Genomic DNA, 12,014 nt, shown 5'->3' on the forward strand with positions numbered 1-12,014 from the left:
TGGCGTGCTCTGGTCCATGGGGTCACGAAGAGTTGGACACGACTAAACAACAAATATTTTCAGGGGCTTAACTTGCTGGACTACAGCTCCCATCATCCCAGACTATTAGAAATCTGAAGGCTAGGAGAAAAGCTTTTAACGCGTTTGTTGATCCAGCACCTCCTGTATCTGTCATAGACCCAGTTGAGAGATAGCAATTGCTGTCAAGTGTAGAAGCCCTGGCTTATAAGGACCAACATCTGGTTGCTTCAACCATTAATTCTTGGGAGATTCAGTTGCAGAGTGGTACTTACAGCCTTGGCAGCCTTGGAGAAGTAGGGGAGATATTTCAATATTCAGGGAGTGGAGAGCCCCAGGCCTGAGGGCCAAATGTGGCCCTCCAGATCCCTCCATATGGTCCTTGAAACTCTTCCCAGGCCACCCCCACTCACTGGCTCTGCTTCACATCTTTAATATTTTTGCCTGGCTGGAACTGTGATAAGAACTCTTGCTTGTCTGGATGTAGAATAGAGAGAGGTGTGTGAGTATATTTAGAAACTAACCTAGTGTACAAAAGGGAGGCGGAACACATTTGTTGTCCTGCCCACTTTTGCTTCTGGCCCTGCTGGGATGTGGCCCTTGGAAGATTGCCCAGAAGAGAGTGAGTAATCATTGTGCCGTTATTATTTGTATTGTGTTTTAAATAGAAGCTGCCTCGAGAACTTTGGTTGGTAGGTGGGATGAAAATCCTCCCAAATAAATGAATGAATGAATAAATAAATATTGGCCATGCCAGCTGGGGCCAATGGGAGCTGGCCCTCACACTCCTGACTTCCCAGTATCTCGTCAGAGGTATACTGCTTCTGCACAAGGAGGCTCTATTTCGCTGTACTTGGGCCCCCTTGAAATGAGCCCTCTCTTATAGCTCAGGTTGCATGATTGATATGTCGCACTCATGTTTGCCACTGACTTCTTATTCCAAATATTCCTTTTTTAGAGAGAGATCGTAAAAGCAAAAGTTCTCTGCCCGAAACTGGCGAGAAACCTGTGGTGGACCACTCTTCTGCAGCTTCCCTTGGGAGCTTGACTGATATAGAGCATGAACTGGGTATGGGCGGTGGAGCAGTTAGGATGTATAAAGTAAGTGTGTTTGTCTTCAGTGCTGGCTTTTCAGTGCACCAAAAACATGGGCTTTCCATGGAAAAGTCAAAGCAAATAGGTCTGCTCAGTGTATTAGGAAACCTAGCACAGATGGGTTGTATCCAACTAAATTACAGTAGACCCCCTGAAATTAATTCATCTAAGTTAGGCATGTCCATTTTGAATGGCTATACCTTGAGCAGTTCTATCATTGGATGCAACACATTCGTTTTGAATTCCATTGAGAAGCCCTTCATTTCATTTCCAGATAATTTCATGAGAATCTCAACTTTCAGGCTCATTTTCCATTTTCATACATAGTTAACATGTTCTATATAATTTTAAATATAATTCTCCGAAGTTTCATTATCTGGCAAGAGTTTTTCAAAATCACATTTTGAACATGAATAAAACAGCCAGAAGCATGACATGCAAGATGACTCAGAAGTTCTCTGTTCCCAAAGATCTCCCAAAGACAATAGAGAATAGGTTAAATACTTTATTGTATCGATATCGGTGCTTTCTCATTTGGTGAAGGACAAGAAATGTTATGTTCAGAACAAAATCATATGAGCTTAGGACAATATAACTTACATTGGTTCAGCATGTTACATTAGTTACAAAAGCACACTCCCCGCGCCCCCCCCCCATGAAAAGTAAAGCCAGTGTAAGTTGAGTACAGTATGCTGATGTACTGTTACACTAGATCCAAACTGTTCAGCAGCAAGGCAGTTGCTGCTCTGCCTAAACATGGCAGCGGGGAAAACAAACCTTTAAAATAGTGTTCTGTACTGGGTTGTCAAGTCACATGGCCCAGCGGAGTCAGGGTGACCAAGTTACACTTCATATCTTTGGTTGAGTCAAGGACTTAGTGTCACTGGAAATCCACTGCATCCTAAGTTGCTCATTCCAACAGATCTTGCCATAGGAATGCCTCCAAAGCCTACTATTTGTACCATACCATCTGAGACAGGTTCCTGTCCTGGACAAGCTCTCAGTCTTAAAGACAAGTCAGACAAGTGGGTGGAGATATGTTAATATTTTGAGGATGGAGATAATTATGTGTTAATATGTTTAGCAATCATATACGCTTTTAAGGTTTATTTATTTTAAACCTTCTTATGGTTTAGAAAATTGTAGAATTTATATTTCTCTATTAGACCCTCCTCACCCCTCTTTCCTGAAGCATGTACAAGCTTCTACAAACTTCCCCTCAGAGGCATCAGGGAGGGAAGCGCATCCTGTTTGGCATTCCCTAGCTAGGCTGGAGAGGTATGAGGAATTTTGCTCCCCTTGGAGCAATATTGGGTTTAAAAAGGGAAGTGGAGGAAAGAAAATTTGGGAGTCCCCATTCAGCTCTCTGCAGTCTAAAAGAGAGGGGAGACTCCCAAAGGCTGTATATAAACAAATATATAATAGTAATAATAATAATAATTTATGAGTCTAATACCCTTTAAGATTGCAGCAAGATCAGGCTTAAAAGGAAAGGGAAGAGACTTCCCCCTCCTCCTCTTTTACACTGAGTTTGGATGAGCCTAGAACTCCCTGCAGGGAACTTGCTGGTGTGCCCAGTTACTTCCCTGAGTGGAGTGCTAAGATGGATCATCTCTCCTGATTTTAGGCAGGGGAGCAATCCTGCTTGGTTCACCCTCATGTAGGAAGCTCTCTTGCACCCCTAAACACAACAGGATCACTCCCTATTTGTATTGGGTGATGTGAAGGGGGAGCAATCCTGTTTAGTGCTGACCCCATTTGAGCTTCAAAGGCTCCTGACAACCAAGCCCCACCCTTTCTGGCAAGCCCTGCTGTTACCTGTAAGATGTCACCTGTTGGGAGGTTGGGTGTGGCTGGCCCAAAATGGCCTCATGGCCAAATGGAAGTCTGGTGGGCCAAGATTGGCTCATGGGCTGGAGGTTCTCACTCCTGATCTAGAATTACAAAATTAATCTCGGGAACTGAAGGTCTCTTGCCTTGGTTTAGAAAACACTGCAACACTGTAAAAGGTTGAAGGCACACATATAAATGAATTTTAACATAACCTAAAACACACATAGGCCTCACTTACCAAATACAATGCATTCCCTGAAAATTGTTCATTAGGGGAGTGTGTGCATAACGAGTCAACAGTTTCCATTTATTCCTATGGGAAAATTTCTTAATATGTACCCAACCATGGAATTTTAACCCCCAAAGTTAAAAACCCTCAGGAAAGGCAGGAAAATCCAGAAAAATGCTATCTTATTTATCTAATCACTCCCCTTCCCTCCTCCCTCTGTTTCTCAGCCAGCCAGCAAAAGGCAAACAAGGAAGCAAAAAATGCTCTCTGTTTGGGTATCTGAATCTGTGGTGTGTATAGTGAGGTTTGGGCACTAATTCCTCATGTTCGGATAAGCTAATTTTCGGTTAGTGAACATTTGTAAAGTGGGACCTGCTGCATGTAAACTCCACGAGCACAGGGTATAATGTCCTTATGGAAACTGGTTATGCTGAAACAAAGTGCAGAAGCAGAAACAGCCGTGCAAATATGGTGTCAGTTGGCAGCTTAGTTTTTGTTGTGTTTGAAACTAGGAAACAAATCATTAGAGCATTGCCATAGCTAAGTTTAAATTACCATGGGCATTACAAATTTCCACATGGAATTGATGCTGAATTGATGCTGACTAGCAACTCGTGAATACCTAGTAAAGTGTAACATGCACAGTGTTTTGCTTTGGAGGCATTTATTTGTGAGTGTATCAAAGAATGTTCCTATGTTACACTGGCCATATTACATCGGCCACAGGCGATTTGTAAGAAAACTTTTTTTCCACAGTTTCCAATAATAAAAAAAAAAGCTCAACAACTTTGGCCCAAACCCCCCACAAAACATATGGTATTGGAAATATGGTATGTTTCCTATGAAACATCAGCTCTTAGTGTATACAGTGGTACCTCGGGTTACGAACTTAATTCGTTCCGGAGGTCCATTTTTAACCCAAAACTGTTCTTAACCTGAGGTGCACTTTCACTAATGGGCACACGATTTCCGTTCTCATCTTGGGGCAAAGTTTGTAACCTGAGATACTTCTTCCGGGTTAGCAGAATTTGTAACCTAAAGCGTTTGTAACCCGAAGTGTTTGTAACCTGAGGTGTTTGTAACCTGAGGTACCACTGTATTGCCACTGTTGGGGAAAATGTGATTCAAACTTTTAGAGAAAACATTTATCAAAGTTACAGATAGATTATTGAGCATCTTTGAAAACAAATTTTTAAAGAAGCATTAAAACTGTCTGTGGCATACTTCTTGATTATTTTTGTAAGGAATATCAAGACAGATTACAAACAAATGTTAATTGTGGTTAAATAATCTTAGCTAAAACACAAAATATTATGTTAAAAAGCTTATGAATGTTACACTGGTCACTATAGAATTATCCTTCTCTTTTCTTCTTTGACATTTTGCAGACCTTCTATTTTGTGAGCTTTCCCTCCACTTGTATATGGTAGACTGCAAGCATGAATATACCTCTCATCCCTTTCTGTCCCCATTCCCATCTCTTTTGTCTTTTTACTAAAGTTATTTTCTTTAAAGAATGGCTTCTCACTTTTTATTTTCAGTCATGACCTACTTCTTGAATTTCTGAATAAATGCACACAATTGTGTGTGGTGTAGCACTCTGGAAATGGCTTTGCAGTTCTCTGGCCTCTGTAGGAACCAGCCAGTCATGCAGGCACATAGGCAAAATAAGGGTTTGTTTTTTTTTGTATCATAGGCCTTATTGACAAATTTAAGCAAAGAAGACCCCAGGTCTGAGTGGCATCCATCCAATTTTTTAAAAAGAACTCAGATGTGAAACTGCTGAACTTATAATAAACTTCTAACAAAAAAATTTAACTTACCCCTGCCATGCCTCCCTTCTTCCTTCTTCCTTTTCTCAGCTTGTACTTTTATTTCTTTCCCCTGTCTCTTGCTCCATTTCCTGTTTCCCTCCTGTGCTCCCTCCTGCCATATCTTTGGAAAATCCGATGGGTAATTCTAGATTGCAACTGTTGATAATGGATGGACAGGCACCAGCATGATCCCTGAAAACAGTCTTACCTCCTGTCAATTTGTCCCTTTCTATTTCAGAAAACCATAAAGCGGGAGGTTTATAACCTGTATTATCACATGGCTATGAACAATATCCCAGAAGACTTTGTGGAGACTGACATGGTGTATTTTCTCAGAGACACTGCAGGTATTTTACATGGAAGGAAAGTTTTGGCTAAGAAAGGAAGTTATGGTTAATAATAGATTAGGTTCTTTCCAGATGGATCCTATGAGATCTTGATCCACCCTCGAAACCTGCTGTTTTCAACCTGAGGAACTCAAGATTTTAAACAATATTTCAACAATATTTCAGAAGAAAAGTGGGTGTGATTTTGCTTAAAGGTGTCAATAAGTTTTATATTGCGTATGTAGTGTGGTCTGCCCAGGGCTGTAGGAAGAGGGGCAGTGGGGGCGGACCGCCCAAGGTGCCCTCAATGAGGGGGGTGACATTCCGAAGCCTAGCCCGAGCCATTGGGATAAGGGGGGAGCTGTGCCACTTTGCCGGCGGCATTCCCTCCTTCCTCCTTCGTTCTGACAGCTTGGAGGAGGCTTGGGAGTCACGGGTGGGCAGTGCACTGAATATGGGCAGCTTGCTCCGCCCCCAGCGGCAGGGCATGTGTGCCACTCTGGGCACCTGAGCGGCTGTCCCGCGCCTGGGAGGGCACCCTCTGTGCCACTCCCCCCTTGGGAGCATGCCCGCCCTGGGCAGCGTGGGCATATGCTCCGCCGCTGGGTCTACCCATTGTTCAGTCCCTTTTCAGTTCTTACCAGGCCTTTGGTCAAGGCGCAGCCTGACTCCCTCATTTGGCAATCTGCACAGAATTTTTGCTTTATGGTTGCCATTAATTTGATTTTAATTAATTCTTATAATGAAATGTTTTTAGAATGTTGGATTATTTGATTGTTGTTAGCCGCCCTGAGCCTGGCTTCGGCTGGGGAGGGCGGGATATAAATAAAATTTATTATTATTATTATTATTATTATTATTATTATTATTATCAGCCACACTTGATAAATGATTACTCCTCTGTCATTTCGTCTCCTGTACAACACATACTGTACATACATCCATTTTTTCAGTCCTGCCAGCCCTTATCAAATATAATCATTATTACAAGAATAAAAACAACAAAATGATTTATTTTTATTAACACAGTATAACTGGTGGAGGTGGAGGTGTATCAGATAAACAACAAATACAGGTCTTTGCTCCAACAAGTTTCTGGTTTTGAGGTTGAATGAAGGAGGGAGAGGCCAGGGTAAGAAGGGATAAAGATGGGAGCCAAGGCAACGACACCTAACAACTGCTCCTCATGAGCTTCAGCTAGGAGATCTTTCATATACAAATACATATCTGCACCCCAACTCCTAGAAATCAGGGATTCTAATGAATTACTTTGAGGGTTTTTTTAAGGCTTTTTGTTGCTGCTGTTATTTAAGGTTTGAGGATGAGAAATTATTGTGTGGCTATAGCTAATCATCCAGCAATCCAGCATTAGATCAGGAGTGGGGAACATTTGGCCCACCAGATGTTGCTGCACTACAACTTCTATTAGTTTTCCAACCAGCATAGCTCAGCAACATCTGGAGGGCCAAAGGTTCCCTACACTTGCATTAGATACCGATCAACTGCCACAATAGATATCATCTGATCTGTCTTATATATTATTTTATAGGTCAGAGAACCCTAAAGTCAGAATCCTACCTAGTTAGCCTATTGATATATGATTGCCTAAGGGTAGTTTGTGAACCATGAGCAGACCATCCTTATCCTGAGTGTGTGCCTATGGTGGTATGTCATCTGAAGACTGGATCAGAAAGTTTATCTTCATTCCAAGTAGCACTGGCTGCAGATTTATAATTCCCTGCAGCAAAAACTAAAAAATTTAAATAATAATGAGATAGTGGAACAGCTACTTCTTAAAAGTTTGTCAATGAAAGAATGAACACAAGCAAGGATGTATGCTAGTGGATTCATTACAGGTGACTACGCTTGTGTGGGAACTAAAAGGTAAAGGTAAAGGTACCCCTGCCCGTACGGGCCAGTCTTGACAGACTCTGGGGTTGTGCGCCCATCTCACTTAAGAGTCCAGGGGCCAGCGCTGTCCGGAGACACTTCCGGGTCACGTGGCCAGCGTGACATCGCTGCTCTGGCGAGCCAGAGCCGCACACGGAAACGCCGTTTACCTTCCCGCTGGTAAGCGGTCCCTATTTATCTACTTGCACCCGGAGGTGCTTTCGAACTGCTAGGTTGGCAGGCGCTGGGACCGAGCAGCGGGAGCACACCCCGCCGCAGGGATTCGAACCGCCGACCTTTCGATCGGCAAGCCCTAGGCGCTGAGGCTTTAACCCACAGCGCCACCTGCGTCCCCTTGTGTGGGAACTAGAGTACTGCAAATAGGTACTGATAAACCAGGCATTCTGCTTTGAAGTTTGCTAAAGTTGTCACTGTTTGTAAAATGGAGATCTATGGAAAAGAATAAATACATGGGTTGTTTGTTTGTTTTTTAAAATAGGAACCAGTGTGCTAGTGAAGGCCTAACGATGTATTTTGTAGTAGTAGTAGTTGTTTCTTTATTAATTACAGGTGTGAGGTGCCTCAATTTTTATTTAACCTTCTTTCCCCCACCACAATCTTGCACTGCAGTTAGACTTTGAGTAAAAAGCTCTCATTACAACCAGTGGAAGAGCTACACACTTTCCTAGGCATGTAGATGGTCTTTGAGTGCATTCCTATAAATAGTTGTACAGTATTAAGTTGTTGGAAAAAATCCTGAGGAGTTCATAAAACTAGACATGCAGCTTAAATTATTCTTTATAAATAAAATAAATAAATAATATGCCTGCCCTTGGGGAGTTGGCATACCAGGCATAAAACATCTAGGCTAGGCTAGCTGGTTTTCTGTGTGCAGAAAGGAAAGCTCACCTGCTGTTTTTGGATGTAGTAGTGTCCCAGAAGGCACATGATTTTCCTGAACTTACCGGGAGTGTTGGGTTAGAATATTTCTTTAAACAAATCCTTGCCTTCTTTTGCTGCTTAGAAACCGTTAGTGAACCTAATGACTTGACTGAAGCGAAGGACGTCCTGCCGGAAGTACTGGAGTACGGCATACTGAATGGCCATACCCTCTTGATGCTGAAGCAGCTTTTTGCACTGGTGAAAGTTTTTGTTTGTTTGTTTTTAAATTTCTTTTCCAAAAATAGCTCCCCCACCCCTGAGACCGAGGTGCTGAAAACTCAGTGATTTTGAGTCCACAGATTTTCTACAGAATTTAATGACTATTTATACAGAATCATAGAAAATGCATGTGATAATAGAAATCACTCGAGCTGTGAGGTAAAGGTAGTGGTTTCAAGAGAAGTAATAGCTGAATAAACAATTATAATTCTACATTCATCAATCATAGCACATTATTAGTGTGGTGTGACAGCAATGGGGGAAATGCTTGCTATAGACCAGGGATGCCAACATGAATAAAATAGGGGGGGGCAAGTAAGTCCTGCCCCACATAATTGATTACAAGATGTGGCTATTTGAATGGCAGTGCCCATCAACTTTGGGGCCCAGCCCCCTCAAATATTTTATTTGGGGGGGGGCGAAGGGACCTCGGCCCATAGGAGTTAGCTCCTGTGCTATAGACACTCCCTTCAAACCTCATACAAAATTTCAATATATTTCTGGTGACTACCTTATCAGCAACTCATTTTAGTGAACTACCATTTTTAGATGTAATTCAAAACTTGTAAGTTGGATATTAGCCCAAGCAGTCATGAGTGGGTTTGAGAGTGAGTGACTCCAAGGTAAAGGTTTATAATAATTTAAGCATCATTTTAAAAAAATAGACCAGAGTTTACATAGCATTTAAAGTAGAAAAGCCCCCCAGATGATGGCATGTAGCTTTCTATGCTAACTGGTCTGGGTTATGTGTTTGACCGGTGGTGACCTCACCATACTTTGTTGCAGAAAAAAGTTCTTGGTTCAACCTATCACAAATGATGGAGAGAAACACATTGAGTCTCAGACAAAATAGCAAGAAGAAGCAGGAAGAGCCCATTATGGACTCCTCCCCCTCCTGACAGCTATTTTATTCCAGGAAACTTCTCTTAAGCAAAGAAAAATGCTGTTTCAATTTCCAAGCTCCAGTTTTTAATCAACAACAAGAAATGGTTTTATACAGAGAGGGAAAGACAGAGGTGTAGGAAGGGGGGTGCGGTGGGGGTGGACCGCCCTGGGTGTCATCGCTGAGGGGGGTGACATTCCGCGTGCCACCTGCCCGCGACTCCCAAGCCTACCCTGAGCTGTCGGTGTGTGTGTGTGGGGGGGGTGACATAAAATTTCCACACCAGGTACCACCTGACCTTGCTATGCCTCTGTGGAGGGACAAACAGGGTAAAACCCTAAAGTGATTTTTTTAAAAAAATAAACATGTCAGGCACTTGAAGAAGAGGGAGAAAAAGGTGGGCCACTCCCCTGAACAGAATAAGAAAGGGCAATCAGGATCCATAGTCCGAATATGTGTTTTTACGGGAGTGAAGTTAGGAAAGGAAGAGCAGAGTTCATTGGGGGCGGGGGACCTTCCATTGACTGCATGCAGCCTAAGAAGACACCCTGGAATTGCTTCTTTTGCACAAACCCTCCTGGAAATAACATAGTGGGACTATCTTCTGATATGTATTAGACCTATATCAATAATGCTGGGCTAGCTGTCCCCTCTTCCTCCAGAGAAGATGGATTGTCATTACTTTCACACATAGCAGCAGCTATAACTAACTTTTTGCTTTTAACTGTTTCAAAGTTACAAATGAATTTAGCCATTATATTTTAAATGAAAGCAAATACAGTGGTGCCTCGCAAGACGAAAAGAATCCGTTCTGCGAGTCTCTTCGTCTAGAGGTTTTTTCGTCTTGCGAAGCAACCCTATTAGCGGCTTAGCGGATTAGCGCTATTAGCGGCTTAGCAGCTTAGAAAAAGGGGGGGGGGGAGCGAAAAAAATCGCAAGACTCTCAAGATGTTTTCGTCTTGCGAAGCAAGCCCATAGGGAAATTCGTCTTGCGAAGCGCCTCAAAAACGGAAAACCCTTTTGTCTAGCGGGTTTTTCGTCTTGCGAGGCATTCGTCTTGCGGGGCACCACTGTAGAACACAGTTAAACAAAACATGCTTGTATTTTCAGGTCTTTCTGCCTGCAATGTGTCATAACCAATATGATATGGATGAGTCCATTCCTCACCCAGAACCAGAAAAGGCAGAAGGTGAAGATGCTCAGCCTGTTGTGAAGAAAAAAACATCACCAGAAGCATTGAACAGCTTGCATAGCCTAAGGAATGAGTTCTTGATGAATATGCAGAAATTCCTAAGCCACATTCAGAGAACCATACAGCAGATAGAAGGTAAGTCTCAGTTTGATCTTATGTGGGCTTCTTAAAGCACTACTGGTTGGGTGGTGTAAATGTGTGAAATGCATTTTTATATATTTTAATCTCTTCTTTGTACAAAAGTATGTGTAGGAGGAAATGCTTGTTAGTATCACCTAGGGTTGCCATATACCTGGAATTTCCCAGACACATCTGGAATACTGCAGTCGTAAGCTCAACAACTTTTCTGTCCGGATTTTCAGTGTTTGAAATATGGCAACCCTAGCTTCACCCAAATTTATTACCTTCACCTTTTCTCCATTCTTTGCTCTCTGGAGAAATTTAGAAGGTTCAAGAAGAGACTTGTCAGTATAATCTATAATGCCATGTCTTCTCTGCTTTCTGATGAAACCGACAAGCTAGGGAATATTCTTGTCTATTTCATTAATGATTGGGACATTTTTACTGTAACTAATAATATTTTCTTTCAACAGGGGAAATTAAGTTAGAAATGCCAACCATAAGCTTAGATGGTGATGTGAATGACCTTGCCAATGATCGGGATGTGGTTGATACACTGGAGACACTTGCAGCCAATTGGCTCATGTTGATATCCTCAGCAGATGAAGAGCTTCTGAAAAAGGTCCCCCAGGTAATCTATTTCAGCATTCTGTTTTCCCAGTGGCCAGTTAGGTCTGCTGGGAAGCCCACAAGCAGGCAAGATGGTAACACCCCTTCTCCTGTGGTCTGTTCCTAGCATCTGATATTCTGAGGTTTATTGTTTCTCTGTCTTAGGTGTCTGAGGATGGGTTAACATAGAAAGGCAGGGAAACTGTGTGGTTGATTTTTAACCAGATGCTAATCCCATGAGTTCCTCCTCCAGCTCTTTTCCCACTTTCAACCAGGACAGCAACACTTCCAAGCAGCTTCTCAGCTTTTTATACTTCTTTCTCAGTATTGCTGCAGACTTCCTGAGCTGCCAATTGGTAAACCCAGATGTTTATTTCACAGATAGCGTTTCAGAGCTTCTAGGAGTGCTCTGATGGTGTTTCCTGCTTGGCAGGGGGTTGGACTCGATGGCCCTTGTGGTCTCTTCCAACTCTATGATTCTATGAGTGCTCTGAAACTCCTGGACCTGTTGCATCTCCAGCAAATGCAAAGACACCCTGATTTATTGCCCTAAGTCACTCTAGCTTGTGCTAGGCTTCCTCAAAAGTGGAGGGGCTTCCCTCTTTTGCTTCTCTCTGGTCCTGATATGTAAAGGGGGACATCTTCTCAGCACTTTTCTGTCTACAGCTTGGATACAGATGGAACTAGAGGAGGCGTACACAGGTCCAGCACCTGGTTAAAAACCTATCATACAGTTTCCCTGCCATATTAGGCAATAGAGGGAGTTAACTAGTAGTAGGAGTAGTAGTAACATTTATACCCCGCCCTTCTGACTGGATTGACTGACTGACATTCTAATGGATGT

At 42.6% G+C, this 12,014-nt stretch overlaps 1 protein-coding gene across 2 annotated transcripts in view; it reads left to right on the plus strand.

Annotated features, from left to right (window-relative positions):
- DNAH10 (dynein axonemal heavy chain 10) overlaps positions 1 to 12,014 on the plus strand; it is a 118,746-nt gene that overhangs the window by 2,177 nt on the left and 104,555 nt on the right. Inside the window, exons 1-6 of one of the 2 annotated variants that reach the window (XM_079957701.1) lie at positions 405 to 516; positions 977 to 1,119; positions 5,228 to 5,336; positions 8,230 to 8,345; positions 10,360 to 10,576; positions 11,035 to 11,192. In XM_079957701.1, the coding sequence (XP_079813827.1) occupies positions 1,090 to 1,119; positions 5,228 to 5,336; positions 8,230 to 8,345; positions 10,360 to 10,576; positions 11,035 to 11,192 (630 nt within the window). In that variant the 5' untranslated portion in view covers positions 405 to 516; positions 977 to 1,089. Of the gene's footprint in view, positions 1 to 404; positions 517 to 976; positions 1,120 to 5,227; positions 5,337 to 8,229; positions 8,346 to 10,359; positions 10,577 to 11,034; positions 11,193 to 12,014 lie in introns of those variants that run through there. The other variant, XM_079957700.1, reaches the window with a different exon arrangement.

Source organism: Podarcis cretensis (genome assembly GCF_951804945.1).
Source record: "Podarcis cretensis genome assembly, chromosome: 16".
Taxonomy (NCBI): Eukaryota; Metazoa; Chordata; class Lepidosauria; order Squamata; family Lacertidae; genus Podarcis; species Podarcis cretensis.